The 25533-nt window shown below is 37.5% G+C and overlaps 1 protein-coding gene across 2 annotated transcripts in view; it reads left to right on the top strand.

Moving 5' to 3' along the window:
* IQGAP2 (IQ motif containing GTPase activating protein 2) overlaps positions 1-24637 on the top strand; it is a 166299-nt gene extending 141662 nt beyond the window's left edge. For both annotated transcript variants that reach the window (XM_063295538.1, XM_063295539.1), the window contains 10 exons: positions 252-484; positions 1639-1771; positions 5339-5441; positions 7019-7160; positions 9736-9823; positions 19754-19966; positions 20719-20879; positions 22051-22194; positions 22348-22456; positions 23816-24637. In XM_063295538.1, the coding sequence (XP_063151608.1) occupies positions 252-484; positions 1639-1771; positions 5339-5441; positions 7019-7160; positions 9736-9823; positions 19754-19966; positions 20719-20879; positions 22051-22194; positions 22348-22456; positions 23816-23929 (1440 nt within the window). In that variant the 3' untranslated portion in view covers positions 23930-24637. The remainder of the gene's footprint in view (positions 1-251; positions 485-1638; positions 1772-5338; positions 5442-7018; positions 7161-9735; positions 9824-19753; positions 19967-20718; positions 20880-22050; positions 22195-22347; positions 22457-23815) is intronic.
* Positions 24638-25533: the final 896 nt, after the last annotated feature.

The raw sequence follows: 25533 nt of genomic DNA on the forward strand, positions 1-25533 counted from the left end.
TGCCAAAAATGTTGAGAATGTTTACTTTCCTTATAGTAGATGTGTACTGTCCTAAAGTATCAGTTATATTTTCAGATAAGTGATGAAGTCATGTGCATCATAGGTTTGATCCAAACCATTTTTATTTTATCACTTGATTTTCCCTCTCCAGCTTGTAGTATATAACCAATTTCATTTGTTTAAGAAGTAGGGCTAAATCTGTGAATAAATATGCCAAGTAGAGGTATCTAACAGTGTTCTTTCCCCCATAGATTGTTGGAAATCTCCTATACTATCGGTTTATGAATCCAGCTATTGTTGCACCTGATGGTTTTGACATCATTGACATGACTGCTGGAGGCCAGATACATTCTGATCAGAGGAGAAATTTAGGTTGTGTAGCCAAAGTCCTTCAACATGCTGCATCAAATAATCTCTTTGAGGGGGAAAATGCTCATCTCTCATCAATGAACAGTTACCTCTCCCAAACATACGAAAAATTCAGGTTTGTACTTATCTAAATATGGGCATGTACTATAAAGTGTGAGATAAAAGGATCTCTTCTACACATCACTCATTTATTTAGATATAGGTTTAATGGGATTTGACTTCCTGCTGAAGAAAACAAAAGGCTTTTCTTTCTGTCTTCATAATCTTCCTATACCAGCTAGTAATATGAATTGAATCCCACTGATATTTTTATGGATTTTCCCATCCAGGTACACACACCTTGGCAAGTAATATAAAAGTTAATGTTCTTCTCAAGCACAATAAAACCTTTTTAATAATATAGGAGGTATTTCCCACCCAAGTAATGTATTGTGCCCATCTCTGCTATTTTGTTAGGCAATTAAAAAATTGCATCTTGATATATTGCTGAAATGTTTGGGGAAAATAAACGTTTTTTGATCCAAGCAAATTTACTTTCCAACTGCTCTCTTAGTTGGAAAAGCCCCATACATCAGTGAACGGTTCCAACACATGTTTGAAATCTTATTAAAATTGTATTCATTTAACTGTTTGTAAGCTGAAATATTAGACAAATTAACAGCCTTTTAATTTCTTTAACTTTTTCTTGCTTTTTGCATTTTACTACTGTGATAAATACTTTTGGTGGTAAAAGATTTTGAATTGCATAAAATTAGAAGGGTCATCAAGTCCAATCCCCTACTTACTGCTGGAATCTAGATTAAAGCAACCCTAGCATTGGAATTTATCCAATGAAGAAAAAATTCCTTTCCTCTGTCAAACTGATCTTCTATACAAAAGCTTTTCTTAACACTCAGCCAGAATCTGCATTCTTGTTAGGGCTGAGCATGCTTCAAAATTTTCTCAGGAGGATTCAGACCATGCATGAGCACAGTGCTTTTCTGCTATTCATTAAAACAGCCCATCTTTTTTCAGGCTTCTCCATAAACTTGAAAATAGATGCAACTACTTAAGTAATTGACTCCTTTAAGTTAATGCTAAGGAGAAGATTTATCTTAAAATGCTTTTTCTCCATATATAGTTAGAAAACCATCCTATTCTAGATTTAAGCACTGAGTAGGGTATTGACACGACTGGACTTTACGTCAAGGGAAACCTTTACCGTTACCTTTAGGGTATTGATGGCATATATATGTAGTGTTCTGAAAATCTATTCCTTTTTCACCTTAGGAATTTTTTTCAAGCAGCATGTGTGGTTCCCGAACCTGAAGAAAAATTCAATATTGATGAATATTCTGATATGGTGACTCTTAGTAAGCCAGTAATATATATTTCTATTGAAGAAATTATCAACACTCATTCAGTAAGTGCATACAAAGGAAAGGATAAGTTTTAAGTTTTGGGCACTGTGGGGCTGAAAATATAAAATGTATAATTTGATAATGGAAACCCACCATTTTCTTCCTATTGGAATTAGATTCCTATGAGAACCTGAGGATTTGAACAAATACTTGGAGATGTTAATGAGGATGTAATATCTTATATATACAGTATGTTACTTAAGAAATGTTCAAGAGTATTCAATAGAATTTTATAAGAGAAGATGAATTGTGGTTGTCATTTTCCTTTTTCTGAGTGTGAACAAAGACAATCCGTACATATAACAATTATTGGAAGAAAGTGCAGGAATAAGCCTTGTGCTTCTGATTGTGTAGTGCTTTTCAGTGTAATAACATTTTTTTAAATATACGAGTGTCAGATATAACTGTATTTTTGGAATTATTACTTCATGGAAATTAATTATTTTGAATGAAGTGTGCCTTGTGTGTTGTTGCTGTTGGATAAAGAACAGATGAATGGCAGAACTACCACTTTTTAAAACATTATTCACAGACTCTTAATCTAGTTCTGTATTACAGTCCTTTCAAAGGGATTAAACAAAGAGAACTCCTAAAATGCATTTCTCCAAAAGCAAACAACTGCAGATTGTGAGCATTTTCTTGCTCTCTAAATTAGCGTTGTATGTCATGTTGACTGCCCTGCAAACAAGGTATGGAATGTTCTCTTTTTAGTTTTTAAACACTGAGGTTTGAGTAAGATCTGTAAACTAAACCGCAGGATGAATTGAGCCATTTGTTTAGATTCTTAGTCGAATTCTTTGGGAAAGTTGAGCCACAGAGCTGTTTTAATTTTTTTTTTTTTAATTTTTGCCTAATCATTTATAATTTATATAGATCGGAAGGGGATTACAGTTGCATAGCAGACTTCCCCCCCCTTTTTTTTATACTTCTTCAGGATGTTAGTTTTAAACAAGAGCTGTTACGTACATATAAAGAAATCTTTAAAAAGAATGAGAGGGTAATTGGGTTCTGAAGAAGTATGTTCCATATGGATCTGTTTCTAGGATTGGCTGTGTTCCAGAGCATCTGCATTTTAGTTTTGTAAGCTTTGCTAGAATTTCTAGTGTTGCATTCTTGTGACAAACCACATTCTCCAACTTCAACTCTTTTCACCCGCAATAAGTGTGGCCAGTGCTGAGGGACTGTCATATCTGTAAATCAAAGCCACACGGAGGACACTAGGTACCCTGCCTTTTGTTAATAAAAGTGGGGGGGGGGAAGCATATTGTAGAATCTTAGAAGACTGCCTTACTTTCCTGCTTGCTTATTCAAATGAATAAATGTGGTAGATTGAGAATGTGGTTATAATATAACAGATGGTCTGGTTTGATGGTTATTCCTTTTCCTCAGTGATCTACAGTAACAGTCATTCTAAAAAGAGCGTAGGAACATATTCTGTTTAACTGATATAGTAGTTTTAGAAGTCTGTAGCACTATACTGTATGTTAAAACTTAAGAATCTTAGGTGTATTAAGGATAAAAGTACTAACTCTAACCATGCCTTCTTTAAATATTAATTCAAAGAAGAATATAATGGGCAATCCAAATAAGAGAAAACTGGAATTGCAGTGGTAAAGGAAGATCTAAAATCTGAGTTCAAATTCCCCTTCACTCCTCTATAAAGTGTTTCTAGTTCTCTAGTTTTTTTCCTTTTTTGCAGTATAAAAATGTGGTATAATTTAATGATTGAATATTTAGCCTCCTGAAAGATTAAAATTATTCAGGTTTGATCTTCGCAGTTCCAAATTTAATACTGTTCTTTTATGTAATACTTATTATACACTTATTTTTACAGATAGCGAGGCAGATACTTTCAGCTTAGGATAGCTAGATTTTGTGGTTATAATATGATATTCGTAGTGTGGCTGTACTTAGAAAAAACAAATTTGAGAAATGTTAAATAATGATAGTTATTTAATGGGGGTTATTTATTATCATAGCCTTCCCTATTTCTTACAGCACAAATAACATTACTGACTGTAGGCAGGCTAATTAGAGGAAATCAAGCTGTGTGGTCATACTGTTTATATTTATCTATTAATATTTCTTTCAAGGATGACATCTTGGACTTTAAAAAAAAATTCTAACTTGAAGAAGCACAGCTGCATCCCTAATGGTTATTTATGGCTGTGGATATAGTTCCTCTGATAAGAGCTAATACTTGCTGACTGTAGGAAAAGCATGGGTGAAAAGTTAACGCAACATCTTTTTTTCTAAAAACATTAGGTTGAAATTACTGCTTTAATCATTTGAAAAGCATATTCAATTTTAACTGCTCCTCATCCTGTAGCCTTTTTATTTATTTCCTATCCCGCCTTTATTATTTTTTATAAATAACTCAAGGCGGCAAACATACCTAATACTTCTTCCTCCTCCTATTTTCCCCACAACAACCCTGTGAGGTGAGTTGGGCAAGAGAGTGTGACTGGCCCAAGGTCACTCAGCCAGCTTTCACGCCTCAGGCGGGACTAGAACTCTCAGTCTCCCGGTTTCTAGCCCATTGCCTAGTCTCCTGAAACTGAAATATGTAAGATTCCTGCAGCGACACATTTGGAACCTTGCAGAGAAGGATTGATTTTTCTTTTTTAAAACAATTTTAAAGAGACTACTATGAAAAATATGCAGTAACATACCAAATATAGCAAGGGTGAAATGTAGCAAATGGCATCTAACAGAATAATCCTCCACTGGCAGAGTAGAAGAGGATAATTTCCCACCTCCCCCCAATTTTTTACTGTGGGGTTCCTCAGTTCAGTAGGATGTTTGCTGGGGGAAATCAAAAATTGCCCTCTCCCAGTTCATTGGCACGTAGCTGCTTCTGCCAACAGATGCTATCCATTAATATTCTCAACTGTGAAACGAGGTATTTTGTAGGAGCCAAAGATTGGTAATAGAGAATGGAAAATAATACATTAAATAGAATCCTCTCTTAATGAATTCTTCAAATCAAATATTTGATTTGGTTTCATTTACTAATATTTTATCATATGATTTTTGTGCCCAGTGTCTTTAAGGATAGTGACAATTCTATGTATTAATCAAATCCAATTAATCTGAAAGTGAATAATGGTAATGTTAATAAAATATTTTTTTCTATACTTCTTTTGGATGAAGAGCACACTTTTGCACATACAATAGCAGCTTTAAATAAAAAATTGGTGGAGTAAAGTACATTTCAAAAATTAAGGAGTGTATTTTAGGATTGTATGTCTTTCTTGTATACAAATTCTATTGTTTTCTAAAACGGCATTGAAAAAACATTTCACAGTGGTTTGATTTATTGCTTGTTCATGCGAAATGGAGATTATTTCCTCCATATGAATATGAATTTGGAATTTTTCCTCATGGATATATATTGAATTTCCTTCTACCATAATGTCTCCTGCAATGCTTTTTCATGATCCATTTCTGGTTTTATGATTATTTCAATTTATATTATTATCATTCTGGTTCTGTATTTAAGCAAATATTAGTGTGTGGAAACATCAGACCTGTCCCAGTAGTTTTAACAAGTATAAACTCATTTACAGCTATTGATAGAACATCAGGATGCCATTGCTCCAGACCGAAATGATGTCCTAAATGAACTCTTGCAAGGGCTGGGAGAAGTTCCTGATGTAGAGACTTTTCTTGGTAAGAAAATGCAACAAAACCACAAAAAGGCAACTAAAAGATATAACTTGTGCTTAGATTTAAAAGAAATAGCAAAATTGAACTAGAGCAATATTTTTGTTTGGGTTAATGCAAATTCTCAGGATGTTTTGTTTGTTTCAAAGTTTGTTTCCTTCTTTTATGATGGAGGCAGCACAGCTATCCATATGACACCCACACACCCTTGAAAACACTCAGTTTTTTCATGATCTCAGTTCAGAGCGTTTCCACATCAAGGTGGACTGAATGCATATATTTTCTTAACAGTGTAGCTCAGGTATTGCCTCAGCTGATGTATGGACAGGGAAAGGGGTATGTTTCTTGAAATCAAGTTCAGAATTAATAAAGAGAAGATTATATTTGAGGCAGTACACATTCTACTTAAGGTTTGGTCTAGGAGCCTGGCTAGTAACATAACAAGACATTTCTCCTCCATATCTGCCGTCACAGTCTGCTGGGAAAGAAGATGATAGTAAGATATGCTCTACAGGCTTGTGACTCAAAATTCAAAGCTGCTTATTCCTGAACACCTAGTTCTTGCACTTTAAAAACGGTAGAGATCTGGAAGACACATTTCAGCTTCTTCCAGCATTGTCAATAAATATGTTTCTTCTCCTCCAGAACTTGCAGTACAGTTAGAGTCCCATGGTGACTCTACATTTAATTATTAGGTTTGTCCTCCTTTCTATCAGCATATGATTAGATTCATTTTTTAGCTGGTGTTTTGCCAGCTGAAAAGTATATAAACTGCATATGTATATGTGAATACGAAAATCAGAAGTTAATGCCAGAACTGATTACTAGAAAAAGCACACATGCATTTTTGCAGACTGTCAAATATCTTTGCAGGTAATTAATTCCAATTCTTAGTTAATAAAAATGGCAATTGTATTTCTTCATAGATCTCCAGTAATACCATATCTGTATGAGAAGTAGCAGGGAAACCCCAGTGTCTTGTGTATGTTCTAACAGCCAGGAAACACGCTGAGACAAGGAACTGGTCTCTAATGTTTATTGCTAGTACATAACAGGAATCCTAATAAACTGAAGAAGCGTGGGAAAACCCAGACATATAAACCCCAAAGGTTAAGGCGGTCCCGATCTTGTCTCTTTGAATGGCTGACCAATTCCTCAGTGCTACGCATGTGCTTGACAGTCTGGATGGGAGCCCCCTGCTCGCCATCCTTACTCATGACAGTGTATATGCTAATCAAGTATTTAATAAAAGCAGTCCACAGAGTGATTTGTTTTAATTAGAGTAGCATGTATCATGTAATTCCACATACTTTTCTATAGTCAGAGCTGTCTATAAATTTCTTACCTTCTTACATTCCCATAACTATCAGCAACAGAATAAATGTTTGAGTAATTGAACTACAAATGTACTCTATTTATATTTTGTTCATACACAAAATTTTCCTGAATTTTAGTTCCTATTGAAATATTTTTTTAACGTAAGCATTATCTATACGGTGTTGTCTTTCTCTATTTTTGTTCTGATGCATTTTTTAAAAACATAAGCATAAAGTTAGAATCATTAACATTTTTTTTCTATGCAGGGGAAGGCGCTATTGATCCCAATGACCCTAACAAGGAAAACACTTTAAGTCAACTTATTAAAACAGAAATTTCTCTTTCACTGACCAGGAAATACGATTTACCAGAAGGGGAGGAACAAGACATTAAGGGCCTAATGATAAAGTATGTTTTTAAAATACATGGTATTTAAAAGACTTTTATCAATTAAACAGAGTGATTTCTTTCTAATGCTTTCTTTAGCCACTGAAAATCTTTATGCATACTTTAGCAATATGATGAGAAGAGGTGTTAGCCAGTAATAAATGTGTGTGTGTGTGTGTGTGTGTGTGTGTGAGAGAGAACTTTATTTAAGTTCAATAGGCAGTGGGTTTAATATTAAGTTTTATAATCATCCTTAAAATTCTGAATTCACAGTGATACACATTTAGAAATTCCCTTGATTCCTGTCATGTTATTTAAATGCAATGTTGAATTTGTATGACGGTATTTAACGGCATCTCTAAATTAAAATGCTATTGGAAACTCTGTAGAAAGAACACTGAAATGGTTTCATGATAAGGTTGTATGAAAAAGACACTGAGCAGCAGGATATAGATTAGACTTACAGGAAACCAGAGGAAACATCTGCCTTGGATTTTGTATAGTTAGAAATATTTGAAGTACCCTTCTAAAAAAAGCACACAGTCATTCTGCAGGAATATGATGAAAATTAACTTCTACTTTTTATGCTCTGTTGCCATTTAGTTATTAGAAGAGAAAAGGGAGTTCCATTTCATTTTTGTGTGTTCTGGTCTGCCTGCCTGCCTACCTATGTGTGGTGTGCTTTAGAGTGTCTGGGAGCATGAATACAGCATCTGTTTGCAATTCCTTAAAGCAGCTCCACCTTTTTCTGGGATCACACAGCTTCCATTTGCAGCGCCTGCACAATCCTGGGAAAAGATGCAGTTGGCTTAAGGAATTGCAGACAGAAGCTATGCTGTACAAAGTACTTTTTTGTGTTTTGATCCAGAATTCTTCATAGGCCTAGTATGTATATGCCTATATAGACTTCATTTCTCTATGATAATCAAGAATATCATCTTTGTCTATCTTACCATTTCACTCCAAAGTTCTGTGCCAGTGGTGGCATGTGTAAGAGACAGCATTATACCCTTTCTCTTAATGTAAAGTATTTCAATATGAGACCTTTAGTTAAAATGATGATGAACAAATGATGCCATTCTTAAAAAGCAACAGTAAAACCTATAAACATCAGTCTTAATTTTAGTCATTAAAGATCCTGGCAAATAGACAGGGAATAGCCTAGCATCTAAAATTGGGTAACCTAGCAGCAACAGGCAAGCTGATCTGGGGAGCACATTTATTTGTAGATTTGGGTATCAATTTGACTTAAAATACTTCCTTCAGTAAATAATGAAAAACACAACAATAAACATACTCAACTTTCTAAGTAATAAGAATATCTGGATATAAAAGTTATTGTATGTATGTATGTATGTATGTATGTTTGTTTACATGATTTTTTTTAAAATTTAAGTTAAGCATCTATTAATAATACAAGCCTTGTTTTCTGATTTGTTTTTGTGTGCAGAGGAAATAGTCATCAAAACATATTCTGTATTTGTTGCTTGTCACTATCTGTGCTCCTTGCTTTGTGCAGTAGAGGGAATGAGGCTTCTACTAGTTTCTATTTGATTGGCCAGTTCAACTCTTGTAAAAAAGCATCACCTGATCTGATTGCTTTACCAACAGAAATTTTGGAATTAAGAATCACAGAGTTAAAAGAGGTTCCTAAGAATCATATGGATGAATCCCAAATCTCATTGTGCTAATGTCAGCCCAAGGTAGACCAGGCTAGCAAACCAAAGTACTGCAGGCCAATAATATTTTTGTAATATAAGTATAGTAACAGAATCTTGCAAATGTGAATGCGCTTCCCACCTTCCTTTATCTTCATGAGAACTTCCTCCTGTCCCTCAAGGTCATTCCTTTTGCCTATTATGGCTATGGAGCCTTCTTATATTTTATTTAAGGATTTTAAAAGCTGCCTTTCCAGAGCCAGTTTGATGCAGTGGTTAAGGCACTGGGCTAGAAACTAGGAGATTGTGAGTTTTAGTCCTGCCTTAGTCATCAAGTCAGCTGGGTGACCTTGGGCCAGTCATACCCTCTCTGCCCTAGGAAGCAGGCAGTGGCAAACCAGTTCTGAAATTTTGACAAGAAAACTGCAGGGACTTGTCCAGGTAGTCGCCAGGAGTCAACACTGACTCAGAGGCACTATATACATACATACATTTCCAGATAGCATGCAACAAAAAATAAACATAAAACCACAATTAAAACAAGAATAGACTGACTTATGATTGAAAGTGTTCAACAATTCATTGCCACCTTCTAGATTTGATTTTGGAATTCCTTTCCTAGATAGAGGTTGCATTCCTTCATGCCTTTAGATCTCCGTATCTCTTTTGATTGTATATTCCCATTGTTCATTAGAGTTACTGAGGTCTCCCACTGGGTCATAAATAGTAATCCTCAGGGAGGATGCATGCTTATAAGGGTAGATTCTATTGATATAATGAGACTTATTTCTGAATAGACATATATATGATTACATGTAAAATACTGTAACAGTCTTTAACATGTTTATTTTTATTTATTATTAAATTTATACACCCCCCATCTCACTATAAAAGTGACTCAATCTATTAATCACAATTTTTCTGAATTTTTCATTAAGAACAAAAAGGCTAATTGTCGATCTGATACAAGCTCAGCCAGGAGAGTCGCTTGCAAAAATCTTGGAAACACCAGCCTCTGAACTTCAGGTAACCATCCCATTTTGTATGAATCCGAACATTTCAATTCTGAAATAATGCTGTAAAACACAAGCAAATGTATTGTTAAAGAAAGCTAGCCATTTTCATTCTGGAGAATAACTGAATAACGAGCACACATTATGTCTTTATTCTGCTTTATTTCCAGTGAACTTGGGGTAGCACACTTGAGTCTTTCTTCTGCCTTACTATCTAAATTAGTTTAGAACCTAGGATAGTGTGATTAGCTCAAGGTGATTCCCTAGACCTCATAACTTATCCTTGCCTAGTCTGATGTCTTCCAGATGTGGTGGACTACAGATCCCAATCAGCATAGTTTCAGGACATACTGTCTGGAAATCCTGGCTTGAGTCTCCCTCATCTCACAAAAAAAAACAAAAAAAACCCCACACTATTTGTTTCTCTGGGGAGGGGTTTCTCCTTCAGAATGGTGTATGTGGTTATGTAGGAAGATCAAAAACATTCTGAAAAAATGTCAGAAGCTGCATCAGAGCATTTATGTTTACATGCTTTTACATATTACTCTTCAAAATCTACAAAAACCACTAAGGAAATAGATACCAATGTGGTGTAGTTGTTAAGATGTTGGACTAGGATTGAGGCAACTCTTAGCAATGGAAATTTACCATGAAAACTTACTGGGTGACTTTGGGCCACTTAATTTCTCTCAAGTTAAACTACCTCCCAGGGTAACTATTGTGAGGACAAAATCAAGAGAGGTCCATATGTAAGTTGCCTTACGCCCTTTGAAGAAATATTAACTGAGATGTTTAACTGGAGTACTGTCCAAATGTGAAAATATTCAGAGAAGAGGAAGAAAGTGTCTAGAAGAATGGTTATAAAAGGAAATGCTGAAGGGATTGGGGAGCATAAGTAAATAAACTGGCATGTTAAGAAAAAAGATGAAAACTAAGGGAGGACGTGTGGACAGTTTTTCTGTATTTAAAGATAGCAGAAGGAAGTTGAAAATTGTTCATCCTAGCCTCCTTGGGTTTTGATCCAAAATAACGAGCTGGATTCAGACTTTGTGTAGGAATATTAGGATGTAAGAAGAGCCTATCTAGTCAAACATCTTACGTCATAAAGCTGCTCTTTAGCAGCTACTATTTAAGGCATGCTGCTAGCGATTTAAGAGGTAAAGTAGCTATCAGGATTAGTAGTCGTACATAGCCTGATCCTCCATAAATTTGTCCACACTGGTATTGATGATAGTGATGTAATAGAAAATCTGTGCCCCCTCCCCACCCTCCAAGTCCATTTAAACTGAAAACCAGGACACCATTACATTGAAGCAGATTGATTGATTGATTGATTGATTGATTGATTGATTGATTGATTGATTTCATTTCATTTCATTTCATTTCATTTCATTTCATTTCATTTCTATAGCCGCCCATCTCAGCAAGTGACTCTGGGCGGCTTAATTGATTTTATTGAACAATTTCAGCACCGGAAGCCCAATGGCAAAGCCCAGAGAGGAGTGGGGTTACAGCCCCTCTTAAAGACATATGAAATGAATTCCTCCATTTGATTAGCTATATTGTAATTACAGCATGTCACCCACAACATTATTGGTTATTATCATTATACTCTGATAATATTACCTCTGTTGATTCGTTAATAAAGATTTTAATGCTATATGGAGGGAAAGATAAATGAGATCACTTTTTCTTACACAATAGAACCCTTTACTTAAACAATAAGCCTTTATGATGTATCTTAGGGTTAGCTAGCCACTCTCTAGAAAACCTTGATTCCCGCTAGCAGTTCTCAGCTGTTTTAATATATTCTCAACAGCTTCCTTGCATTCTTGTAGTTCACACTTTTACTTATCCTGTTAGCCCCTTGTTACTTAAAGTGCAGGTAGGAATTACAGGCTTGCCCATTATTTCCAGTTTTCCGAATGGCTTGTTACTGTACTCTAAAGTTTGTTTAATATGTAGTATTGGAGTTTCTTTAAAAATCCCCCCAACATTCTATTTCAGTGATAACATCCGACGGTAGTAAATTTTCCGGGTTAAGCACGTGTTCTTTAAAGATGTATTTCCTTTGGTCCTGAATTTTCCTGCATTTTTTTATGTTAGTGACCTCAAATTCTACATTTTTTAGAGAGGAAAAACTTCCCTGTATCCACATACTTCTATATTGTGCATGATTTTATATAGCTTTATCGTATTTTCCCTTATCCACCTTATCTTCAAGCTAAAATGCCCAAGACACTATGGCATTCCTTTCTATGTAGGGAATTGCTTTAGTTCCTAATCACTTTAGTGATTTATTCATCTTTTCTAATTCTGTCATATAAATTTTGAGGTATCATGTCTGCGGTTGTACTTCAGATACAGAACGCAGATTGCAGACATCCATAGTCTGCACTTATGAGTAAGGCATGACTGCGTCACATATACAGAACCTTGCTTTCCAGAGAAGGTAGAGAAAAACTTGGATTATTTTAACAGGAAGACAAATATGAGTAAGAAAAGGAATGAGAAAGGTGATACAGTTGTGGGAATTTATTATAGACTGGGCAGGCAGAAGATAAAAATGAGGCCTTTCTACTTCAGATGACCAGTCTTTCAATTTAGGATCAGGCTAAAGAGATTAGGGAAGACCCACAGATCAGCTAGATATGAGCTCACTAATATTCCTAAGGAATATGCAGTGGAGGTGAAGAATAGATTTAAGGGACTGGACTTAGTAGATAGGGTTCCGGAAGAACTCTGGACAGAAGTTCGCAACATTGTTCAGGAGGCGGCAACAAAATACATCCCAAAGAAAGAGAAAACCAAGAAGGCAAAATGGCTGTCTGCTGAGACACTAGAAGTAGCCCAAGAAAGAAGGAAAGCAAAAGGCAACAGCGATAGGGGGAGATATGCCCAATTAAATGCAAAATTCCAGAGGTTAGCCAGAAGAGATAAGGAATTATTTTTAAACAAGCAATGCACGGAAGTGGAAGAAGACAATAGAATAGGAAGGGCAAGAGACCTCTTCCAGAAAATTAGAAACGTTGGAGGTAAATTCCAGGCAAAAATGGGTATGATCAAAAACAAAGATGGCACGGACCTAAGAGAAGAAGAAGAGATCAAGAAAAGGTGGCAAGAATATACGGAAGATCTGTATAGGAAGGATAACAATATCGGGGATAGCTTTGACGGTGTGGCCAGTGAGCTAGAGCCAAACATCCTGAAGAGTGAGGTTGAATGGGCCTTAAGAAGCATTGCTAATAACAAGGCAGCAGGAGACGACGGCATTCCAGCTGAACTGTTCAAAATCTTGCAAGATGGTGCTGTCAAGGTAATGCGTACTATATGCCAGCAAATTTGGAAAACACAAGAATGGCCATCAGATTGGAAAAAATCAACTTATATCCCCCTACCAAAAAAGGGGAACACTAAAGAATGTTCAAACTATCGAACAGTGGCACTCATTTCACATGCCAGTAAGCTAATGCTCAAGATCCTGCAAGGTAGACTTCAGCAATTCATGGAGCGAGAATTGCCAGATGTACAAGCTGGGTTTAGAAAAGGCAGAGGAACTAGGGACCAAATTGCCAATATCTGCTGGATAATGGAAAAAGCCAGGGAGTTTCAGAAAAACATCTATTTCTGTTTGATTGACTATTCTAAAGCCTTTGACTGTGTGGATCATAACAAATTGTGGCAAGTTCTTAGTGGTATGGGGATACCAAGTCATCTTGTCTGCCTCCTGAAGAATCTGCATAACGACCAGGTAGCAACAGTAAGAACAGACCACGGAACAACGGACTGGTTTAAGATTGGGAAAGGAGTACGGCAGGGCTGTATACTCTCACCCTACCTATTCAACTTGTACGCAGAACACATCATGCGACATGCTGGGCTTGAGGAATCCAAGGCTGGCGTTAAAATCGCTGGAGGAAACATTAACAATCTCAGATATGCAGATGATACCACTTTGATGGCTGAAAGCGAAGAGGAACTGAGGAGCTTTATGATGAAGGTGAAAGAAGAAAGTGCAATATCTGGCTTGCAGCTAAACCTCAAAAAAACCAAGATTATGGCAACCAGCTTGATTGATAACTGGCAAATAGAGGGAGAAAATGTAGAAGCAGTGAAAGACTTTGTATTTCTAGGTGCAAAGATTACTGCAGATGCTGTCTGCAGTCAGGAAATCAGAAGACGCTTAATCCTTGGGAGAAAGCAATGACAAATCTCGATAAAATAGTCAAGAGCAGAGACCTCACACTGACAACAAAGGTCCGCATAGTTAAAGCAATGGTGTTCCCCGTAGTAACATATGGCTGCGAGTGCTGGACCATAAGGAAGGCTGAATGAAGGAAGATCGATGCTTTTGAACTGTGGTGTTGGAGGAAAATTCTGAGAGTGCCTTGGAGTGCCGAGTCGTCTCGCCCAAGCGACCACCTTAGGACCTCCGTATTCAGACCGTCCTTAAAAAGTTCTATTAGGGTGGATTGGGACCAATCCTCAACTTTCCCAGCCAAAGCCTTAAATTCCAGAGCGTAGTCTGCCACCGATCGTGGCCCCTGGCACAGTTCCCTCAATACCCGTTTTGCTCTTTCCTTAGCTAATGGGTCTTCAAAGTGTAATTTTAACGCCCACAGGAATTCCTCAAACTCCTCCAGCTCAGGGGCCTCCGATTGACATAACTGTATGTACCGATCGGCCGGCCGCCCCTTGAGCTTAGTGGCAATGGGATTAATTTTGGCTCTTTCTGAGCGGAAACACTGTTCCCATTCGTCCATATAACTCCTTGCATTGGTAAGGAAGAACGACAGCTTAGTTGGATCTCCATCAAATTTAACGGTAAAGTCCTTTACCCCCACTCCGGGTGGTCCCTTCGCCACAGCTGGACGGTCGGGCTTCCTTCTAGCCTCCAAGGATCTCCACTCTCGAGGAGGGGACCTTGAAATTCTTACCCTCGGCGCTCTCACTTGCTCTCGGTGCCGGGTTCTACTCCTTTCCTTCGGGGAAGGTGGGGGCGAAGAAGGAGTCGAATACCTATGACTAGACTCCTCTCTCCTCCTCTCCCGTGGACCCCAGTCCATGGACATTTTCCGAAACATGAATTCTAAGGACTCCAATTTAGTCTCCACCAGTTTTATACGATCAGGGGTTTGAGAATCCTCCTTTCTCTCTTGCCTCACCGCGGTTGGGGACAACGGGTACCGCTGCTTCCAAGACATTCTTGACGTCCCTGGTAGGGTTCCCTGTGTCTCATCCCAGGTGAGCAACTCGCCTGGTGACTCGCCAGTCGGTTCGGGGGCTCTTTTACCTCCAACCTCCTCATCTCCTGGGCTGAAGCTCGACCCCTCCCGAACTTCTGAAGTCTCTCGAGGAGGGACTCTCTCCCTTCTTATTACTGTAGAGTTGGGTTCCCCCTCGCTCGATTCCTCGCTTTCCATGGTTTGTGGATTTGGTTTGCTCATCGCTAGCACTTCCCCTCACAAAATACATCTGGAAAGGGGCTAACGAAAAATTTTTTTGATTCTCAGCTTTATGTAATGGTTGCCTATCCTAATAGACTCAGACTCACAAGCAGGTACTTAATGATATCTGATTTATTAAAAGAATAGCATGCAAATACAAAGAAAGCTGAGAATGAGTAAAAGCGCGCCAAATACAAACTAAAAACCCTCGCCTCAGACGTAATCCCTCCCCTCGCCCTGCCGTTGCAAACTCCCCCCCCCCAGGTGCTGGTAACCGTTTCAACTGCTATCCTGGGAAAGTAACCTTGAACACATGAGATAACCCAAACACATTCCAACCCAGCAGCCAACAGATAACAACTCCCCGAGATGGAATCCTCCGCCCTTCCCAGATGAAACACATATCAGTGAAATGACATGCGAAACGTTACGATGTACCAGCAACATTGGAACGGTGAACATGACAGAAGATAGATGCTTTTGAACTGTGGTGTTGGAGGAAAATTCTGAGAGTGCCTTGGACTGCAAGAAGATCAAACCAGTCCATCCTCCAGGAAATAAAGCCAGACTGCTCACTTGAGGGAATGATATTAAAGGCAAAACTGAAATACTTTAGCCACATAATGAGAAGACAGGACACCCTGGAGAAGATGCTGATGCTAGGGAGAGTGGAAGGCAAAAGGAAGAGGGGCCGACCAAGGGCAAGATGGATGGATGATATTCTAGAGGTGACGGACTTGTCCCTGGGGGAGCTGGGGGTGTTGACGACTGACAGGAAGCTCTGGCGTGGGCTGGTCCATGAAGTCACGAAGAGTCGGAAGCGACTAAACGAATTAACAACAATCTGGGAATCAGAGATTCAACAAATGTTGTCCTCTTTTGCTGACAACTTCATTTCTCAGCAGGCAGAAGAAAAAACAATGGGATATATCCTGGGCTCAATTCTTACCTGCAGGAGGACTTGTTTGACAAGTGGAAATTATTTATCCCTTGGGGGAAGTAATAGTTTTATCCCTGAATTTGTGATATCCTAGTGAGGGGAAACAGAACAGTCAGATCTCATTTTTACATACTGTTTTTTCTACAAACTGTTGGATTTTTATTGTTTATATTGCTTATGTTGTTTGTTTGTTTTAATGTGAGTTACAAAGAGGGGAACTGGATGCATCTTACAGTATCCAATAAATAAAAAAATAAAATAAATAAATAAAGATCAATAAATCTGCATACCAGACTTCAGAAGAGTAGATTTTTATGAAGTCCAAGGAAAGGCCAGTCAGACCCACTGACCTGACATAGTAAAAGAAAAGAGTGTCCAAGAAGGATGGGAAAATTCTACAAAATGAAGTACTGTAGGTGAAATCACAAAACAATTCCTACATAAAGGAAACATCTCAGGTGTCCTGCATTGATACATGCAGAGCTCTCTAAAATGCTGGAGAGAAAAAATGTCATGCACAAAAAATGGTAGGAGGGGAATATTACCAAAAAAGAATATAAAATAGTCACCAGAAAATGTAGGAACTCTTGTCAGAAAGACAAAAAGCTCAGAATTTGCTCATAAGAGATACCAGAAACAAAACAAAAAAGGGTTCTTTGGGTAAGTCAGAAGTAAAAGGAAAGAGGATATAAGTCCATTGTAAGGAGAAAATGGTGACTTGGTGATGGTGAGAAGGTAGAACTTTTTAATTCTTATTTTGCATCTGTCTTCACTCAAAAAGGAAATGGAGCCTAGCTGGTCATCATTATGTCACTGAGGGAATGAGGGACTGAAGCTTAGGACAGATATAAAGAGAGAATTTAAACAAATTCTCTGGGCCATATGGATTATATCTTATGGCTCTGAAGGAACTAGTGGAGATGACAGCAGAACTGCTCTGTAATCTCTGAGTACTGGAGGAACTGTTGAGCCCAAAAGACTGGAGGAGAGCAAATGTCTTCCCCATCTTCAAAATGAAGAATAAAGGATCCAGGAAACTACAGACATGTCAGCTTGACCTCTATACTGGGCAACATCTTAAAACAGATTTATTAAGCAGCATGTTTGTAAGCACTTGAATAGGCATGCCACAGTTAACAGGAGCTAGAATGAGTTTTTCATAAATAACTTGTGCCAGACCAACATTTTCTCCCTTAACGTTAATAGGAAAAAGCCATACACATACTGTAGCACACCTGGACCTCAGCAAAGCCTTTGACATTCTCATATTTCCCTTCACACAGTGGTAAAATAAGTGATACTAAGAACATAAGCAGTGACCTGCTGGATCGGACCTCTGGCCCATATAGTCCAGCAGTCTGTTCTCATAGTGGCCAACCAACTGCACAAGGAAGCCCACTAGTCTCCCAGCAGATGCCCTTCAGAGGCAGTCACACTGCCATCAAGGCTAATAGCCATTGATCCCCATGACTTCCATGAATTGGCTCAACCCCTTTTGAAGCCACCCAAGTTGATAGCCAATACCTCATCTCGTGGTAGCAAATTCCAAAGTTTAATTACATGTTGTGTAAAAAAACAATTAGTCTTGCCCTGATTTTTCCAGGATTCAATTTCATTGGTTGACCCCTGGTTCTAGTATTTTGGGAAGAAGAAAATGGTTTCTTCTTGTCCACTTTATCCACATCTACTACACATCTTTATCCACACCTACTACACATCTTTATCCCATCTTTTACTGTTAGAGGCTTACAATTGGATAAATGACTGCACCCAAAAAGTGCTTGTTAATGGCTCTCCTTCAGTTTGGAGGAAAGCATCAAGTGGAAAGCCACAGGGCTCTGCCCTGTTCCCTGTGTTATCTGCCTTGATTAGGGAGTTGAGCAGACATTTCTCAATTTGCAGATTACATGATACTGGGACAAGTGGCTAATAGTTCAGAGGAAAGAGAAGACAGGCTTGAACAGTAGACTGAGATGAGCAGAATGGAATTTAACAGGGAGAAATGTAATGTTCTCTGCATCTGAGTAGAAAAAATGAAAGGCAGAAGTATGGGATATGGGAAACCTAGCTTGGGAGTACTACATAAGAAAAGAATCTGGGTGTGCTTGCTGACCACAAGATAGATAGTTTAGTAAATTGATTTATATGGCCACACATCTTGCAAATGCAATGCTGGGCATTTAATGGGATTTTTTTAAAAAAAGAATATTTAGTTAAACATCACAGTGGTGTGATGAAAGTGAAAAGACAAATGCTATCTTGAGGTGCTTTAACAGGATCGTAGAGTCTAGACCACAGGAAATAATAGCTGGACTCGGCCCGGGTCAGAATACTGTGTCCTGTTCCTAGCGACACAGTTAAAATAGGCAAATTGGAATAAGTTCAGAGGTGGGCTTGGATGGTGAGAGGCCTGGAAACCAAGCCCTGTGAGAAACAGTTAAAGGATCTGAGTCTATTTAGCTTATGTCCTAAGTCCAAACCATCACTAAACAAATGTCATTAAGCGAGGACTACCTGTACATTGTTTTCTGCTTGCTTACACCAAGCCATATTTGTCATTTTGAGGTCCCCTTAGTTTGAAGAGATCATTTTGAAACTCTTAGCAAACATTTACTGAGCCAGCAAACAGTCATTTGGAACACTGCTACTGGAAGAAATGAAACAGCTTCCAATGTACATCTTGTGATATTCTGGAAAGTGTCTCAGTCTTCTGGATCACATACCGGGGATGATACAGAGAAGTTGCAGTTGGTGCAATAAACAAAGATAATCTTTCACTGTCTTTCCCGTACTCCATTCCATCAGTGGATTCATCTCAAATGTTCAAAACTTTCCATACACAAAAATAGATCTATTTTGTATCTAAGCCAAAATACTTAGATCAGAAACTGATTTGGATTAAGGATGGGGGACAAATCTTGACTGCTGTATGAAATTTTGTCTTTTAGCATTTCTAAAGAGAACATTGGGCAGGCATCAAGGAAGATTCAGGCAATAGAGACAGACTTTGTGGTGGTGTGGCATCAGAGAGCTGTAGCATATTTAGTCAGAGATGGTAGGCCTTCATCCATATTATTTATTAGATTTATATCCTGCCTTTTCTTCTGGAGGTCAAGGTGGCTTACACAGAGATCTCCCCTCATTTTACCTCACATCAACCCTGTGGGCTTGTTGGGATGAGAGTGACTAATCCAAAGTCACCCAGTGAGTTTCTGTGGCTGAAGGTAGGCATGAACCTGGGGTGCCCAATCCTAGTTCTTAATTACTACACTGGCTTCCCTACCTGCTACCCCTGTGTTACACTGCTGGGGAACATTTGTACAGTAATGGATGGGAATGAAAATATCTCTTGCCTTGGATTTGTCTTTTAATTCACTTGTCAAAATGGTTATTCCTGGATTAAATGTATTGGTTTTATGTATACATGGAGAGGTAGAATATGCAATTCTTAGTTGTGATCTGAACACATAAGCTTGCTTAAGTAAAAGGTGGTAATATTTGTGTCTTATGAATACAGTATATATTCTTACTTAGGTGAACTGCTTTTCTTTCTCAGGAAGCTGAACATATGAAAATAATAGAAAAACGAGCAATTCTGGATTCTAAAACACCAGAGAAAATGAAACATAGTCGATCTATTCTTGAAGAAGGGCAGTTACCATTAGAACAAAAGAAAAGAAAAATCCAGAGAAACCTGCGAACATTGGAACAAGCTGGGCTGGTTTCATCTGAAAACAAGTACCAAGAAATCATCAATGAAATAGCCAAGGTTGTAGCAATATTATTACATTTTTCCAACCGTTTTCTGCTCTTTCATGTTGAATATAATAGGTTTGTCTTGAATAAAATAGCATGTTGTAATAAGCATAGATGAACTATACCAAGTAAATTAAATTAAAAATTGATAGGCTTGCATATATGGACATATTTGTTCACTAATTTTAAATATGTAAATTATTATGTTTTATTGTAAACTTACTCATTTTGACTGCAAATTCATGCTGCAGCGACTCTTAGTGAGTTATTTTCTGAACTATGCCTCAGAAAACAGTTACTGGTAATGGCCAACATGGTGCAGCTTCAGTTTGTTTACTTCAGTTGCCTAAATGGAAAGATTCATATACGTTCATTTTTTATATACAAGGACTTTTTTGTAGTTACCAGGTAGACAATACAGTGGTTTCTGCTTCTGCAGATTAGCAAATTTTCCAGTTACTTGCTTCCTAGGTACCAATATTGAATCTTGGTGTGGAATTCTGGTTAACCCTATATGAAATTAAACTTTGTGTAGCATCAAAATAAGCACTATGTTTGAATAAGGGAGATAAATCAATGAACAAGTGCTTTGCCAATAAAAGCATAAATACATAAGCACTTATAAAGCAATTTCCCTTCAGAGAACTGAAGACAGCATATATGACCCTTATCCCATCTCTTCTTGCAGCTCTTAGGGTAGACTTTGTTTGCAGGTTTAAAAAAAATTAAGGAAATAACTTTTCCTCTTCTGAAACTATTTTTTAGGACATCAGAAATCAAAGAAGATACAGACAACATCGAAAAGCAGAGTTGGTAAAACTTCAGCAGACACTGAATGCACTCAATTCCAAGAAAGCTTTTTACGAAGATCAAATAAATTATTACAACACCTACATTAAAACATGTTTAGATAATTTGACAAGAAAGTGAGTGAAATCTTTTTTATTTAGAAAGAAAATGCTTTCCACCTGTCATGGCAAAGGATTGCATTACTATTATCTGTAGACCTTATTAAAATCAAAACTATACTGTGCTAAACATGATAGAAAATAAAATACTGAACCTTTTAAAATTTAAACAAATCTGTAGGACATTGGCCCTACAGACGCTGCTAAGATGAACCTCTCAACACAGGCCACTGAGACCACTGAACATTGTTTTCATCATTATCTGGATGGTTCCATCTTTAGAATGGAAGAGTTTGGGAACCACTAGGGTGCTGTGAAAAAATTACTGAGACACTCTGGGTGCTGTGACTGAAAAAGTTCGGGAACCTCTGGTGTAGAGTCATTCTGTATGTTTTCAAATAAGCAGCTTTATGTGTAAAGCAAGTGATCTGCTCTAGGAGTTTTTGTAAGGGCTTTAGGAGCTGGGATTATGCAGCAACGATCAATTTGTGTCCTTCAGATGCAGCCTCCAGAGCACTCTGCTGTGTTCATGCTGATGAAATTCAGTACCAAAATGGCTGGCCTCTGGTGGTACCATTTTAAATTAAAAAACAGTAAAAAGAGGGAGTGGATGTAGCATGCCTTGCAAGTTAAACACATAATTTACATTGTTAAAATCTCCAACCCTAAAAACAAAACATTTCTCTAGTAACTACACTGTGTCATGGGACACAATCCTGTGGTCCTAGGAGGCCGAAGTATTTTTTAAAGAATATATCCCTTTCCACAGATTGAAAAAAAATTGCCTGTACCTTACACTCCTGAAGCACATAATTATCTCTATCATTGCACAGCCCTTTTTCCTGAAAGCCCTGAGATAGGGTCAAGTCTTCGGGTATCCTGTCCCAGAAGTGAAACATTTCATCCAGGCAGCCAGACATTCTGCATCTCCTGGCTCACAAAATGGGGGTGGGGATAATAGTCCTCAGCCCTTTCTTGTTCTCACTTTAATTCATTGACACTTAGATTGCCCTTTTAACAAGTTGTGAGTGCCTTTGCTCCTCCTCAGAAAGAGAGAATGTCAGTATAGGGGTTGATATTGGCTTGATGAACTGTTTTAAATTTGAATCTAAGAACATTTGTCTTTATTAAGTAAACATGTCTCCTCTGTGAGTGGCCTAACATCTATTTATCTCATTCCATTTTACAGAAATTCACGAAGATCTATTAAATTAAATGGAAAGCAAGACGAGAAAGGTGGAAACAAACTGAAGAATATTTCACTGAAATACACAGCAGCAAGGCTACATGAAAAGGGAGTTATTCTAGAAATTGATGAACTTCAGCCTAATCAGTAGGTTTTGTACAGCTCATTTATCTATTCAAATAGATTTTGCATTTTAGAACTTAAATCAGTCATTTTTCACAAGTGTTTTCATTTTAATTCAATAGCATTTTAATGTGAAATGTATTTCTACTTACAAATGATTACTTTTCCTCTTCAAAGGTTTAAGAATGTGATGTTTGAAATTACACCTGGTGAAGAGGTGGGTGACTTTGATATTAAAGCTAAATTCTTAGGCGTGGAGATGGAAAAAGTACAGCTCCATTTTCAGGTAAATTGTGCTTTTAAATCATGTGTGCTTCATTGGAGGCTTTTCTAGACAATGTATTGTGGGGGTAGAGAGAAAGAAGTAACTTGTAACATGCATTCAGGCAGCATCTGAGCTACTCAGCAACCCTATTTTGAAATTGAGGACTTTACAAAGTAGTTTACTCTTATCAATAGGATCTTCAATTCAAGCAATAAAAAGACAGAGTTCCATCAGTCATGACCAGATTTTTGCCATGTTTATTACTCAAAATCTTTGAGATAAAATATACCCTGCCAAAATGTTAGGAGAACTGATTAGAGCAGGGCTTTTCGACCATAGTAACTTTAAGATGTGTGGACTTAACTCTCAGATTTCCCAGCCAGCATGGGGAATTCTGGGAATTACAGTCCACACATCTTGAAGTTGCCAAGGTTGAGAAACACTGGATTAGATAATTCCTCTGACAGGTGGACAATCTACTATCCTGCAATCTACTACAATCAACTAGTGCCAATCTACTGTATTGTAAACAGTAATATATTTGTACAGCTTTCTTATAGAGATACTTGTGGTTTCTTGTAGTACAGGACTTTATTCCTTTTTTAAAGTAGTTAGAAATCAGCAATCAGTGCAAACTGGCACACATAATGACCCCCCTCCCCACCAAAGTTGCTATGGTCGAAAAGCTGATAATGTTACCTAGTTGGGTAATGAAGCATCTGCAAGCAAACAACCAAGCTCAGAGAGCACCAAGGACTCCACCGTTCAACCCTGAGCTACAGATATTCTCTTCTATTGAAATCAGCAATACTCTGCCACCTCTATCAAAAGGGCTGCCACTATTTTGGAATCTTTCTGGGTTTGGATTTGTTGTTGAGTTTGTGTCTCTTCCTTCCCAGTGCAGGAGCACTAATTAGAAGAAAAAGAACAAGGAAGAAACAAACTACCATCCATTGTAGCAAAAACAAATAGAAACTGACTCATCAAACTGCTTCCCTTCAGGATAAATTTTATATAGAACATGCATTGTGCAATTGCCTTTCAGTTTTTATTTTACTCTTGCATAAGTACATGGTAGTTGCTGGCTAGTACAACATCTGGAGGGTCACATCAAGTGGTCTACGCAGAATTTAATATTTTTCCTATTGGACAGTTTTCTGCCTGTCTTCATTGTCTCAGATAGAAATGGTTTTGAGGCTTCTTGATTTCAATCTCCAAGATTGGATTTAGGTGCATTCAGCATTAGGGAAGAGGGTTATGGTGGGGAGGGGGGTCATTATGTGTGCCTGTTGGCACATTTTGCTTGTATTCTGTATGTGTAACTATAAGCATCGGCAATTCTAATTTCAATTTGAAAATACCTTTTTTTCCTTACTGCAGGACTTGCTTCAAATGCAATATGAAGGTGTTTCTGTAATGAAAATGTTTGATAAAGCTAAAGTGAATGTGAACCTTCTCGTTTTTCTGCTGAACAAGAAGTTCTATGGAAAATGATTCACTGCATTTTGCTTCAATCAAGTCCCAGTTCTGGCTGTATGCTTAACTATTTGAATCTATTATACAGCAGATCTTTCTTCAGGACAGCCCAGAAGAAATTACTTGTGTGCCTTTTTCATCCTACGATAATATAGTAATAAAATAAGAAACTATGAATCAGCTTAAACATTTCCTGATTTCTGTGGTGTTGGTACTCAATTAAAAAAGATAAGATCAAGTGACATCCAAGCATTGTACATCTGATTTTTAAAAATACGAACATTTGAACAACATATGTAGAAATCTTACCTCAGTAAAATTATATACCTGTAAATCAATATCAAGTACAGTTTTCCTTAAAGAATTATTCATAGGAAAAATAATTACTAATATGAGTCTCTAAAGAATAGCTTTGGCAAATACTTCTTCAGTGCTATTTTTCCAGAAGCCTGTCAATTGTAAAGTGAATTATTGTACAATTCAAAGTTTTTATAAGTAATAATAAATTTAACATTTACTGTATAAAATATATTTTGCAATTCATTCCTACTAAAAATGCACTACTGCCTCAATAAAATCTATACACAGCCTTTTAATTTAAGTGAAAAGAAGTAATTGGAATAGTGATCTGTTTTTTGCAGTGTACTTGAGGTATTTTAAATAAATTGTGCCTGTCTTTTTTGTAAGAAAACAAAAAATTCACAAATAAAATGCAATAAATCATAATCTAGAAAATTTTTAATTTTCTTTCAATATGTGTAGTTCTTTTATAACTAGTTGGGAGGATTTAGTAACTAAGGTGTAATACTGCTGTGCCTGCTTATGTAAATTAAGAGTTTCCCACTCCATTTCCAACAGTGGGTTATTCCTCTTAAATTTTGCAGTGGCTTTGATAGAACAGGAATTGACTGCAAAATCAATGAAGCAACCCAGATTTTCTACTGGCATCTCCTTATTGCAATGATAGTATTTTGCATCATTATCAAATGTCTGCTTTTCTCATGATGAATTGTTCTATACAAGGAAAGTTCAGAAAACTTATTGTGCAATTTCATGAGTATTGGAGGAAGGGTAAATTCAAAAGATATTTCCACAAAAATATTATAATAATTTAATAAACTTGTATGCTGCCCAACTGTAAACAACTCTGGGCAGCTGACAATCAAATTACAATAAAATCAATAAAAAATAAAGGTAAAAGATGGCAAGAATGATGAAATGAGGGACTTCACTGTTCTTCACCAAAGGCCTGGGTGAAGAGCTCTTCTAAGCAGCAGCAGAATGGGGGCCATCCAGATCTTGAGGGGAACCTCATTCCAGAGGCAGGCAACAGAGGAGGTGTGCTTCCAGGGTCCTGAAAGATGATCAACTGAAGGAACCCAGAGTGTGCCAACCCTGCAGGATCAAATCAGTTGGGTAGATGTTATGGGAGATAGCCTCAAGTAACCAGGCCCTACACCATGTAGGGCTTTATAGGTAACAGCCAGCACCTTGAATCTCATCCAGAAGCAAAGCGGCAACCAACGCAGCTCACAAAGCAGAGATGTTACATGGGCATAATGAGGTACGCCCATTACTGCCGCTGCATTATGGACCAGTTGAAGCTTCTGGGTGGTATTCAA

Source organism: Candoia aspera, chromosome 2 (genome assembly GCF_035149785.1).
Source record: "Candoia aspera isolate rCanAsp1 chromosome 2, rCanAsp1.hap2, whole genome shotgun sequence".
Lineage (NCBI taxonomy): Eukaryota > Metazoa > Chordata > Lepidosauria > Squamata > Boidae > Candoia > Candoia aspera.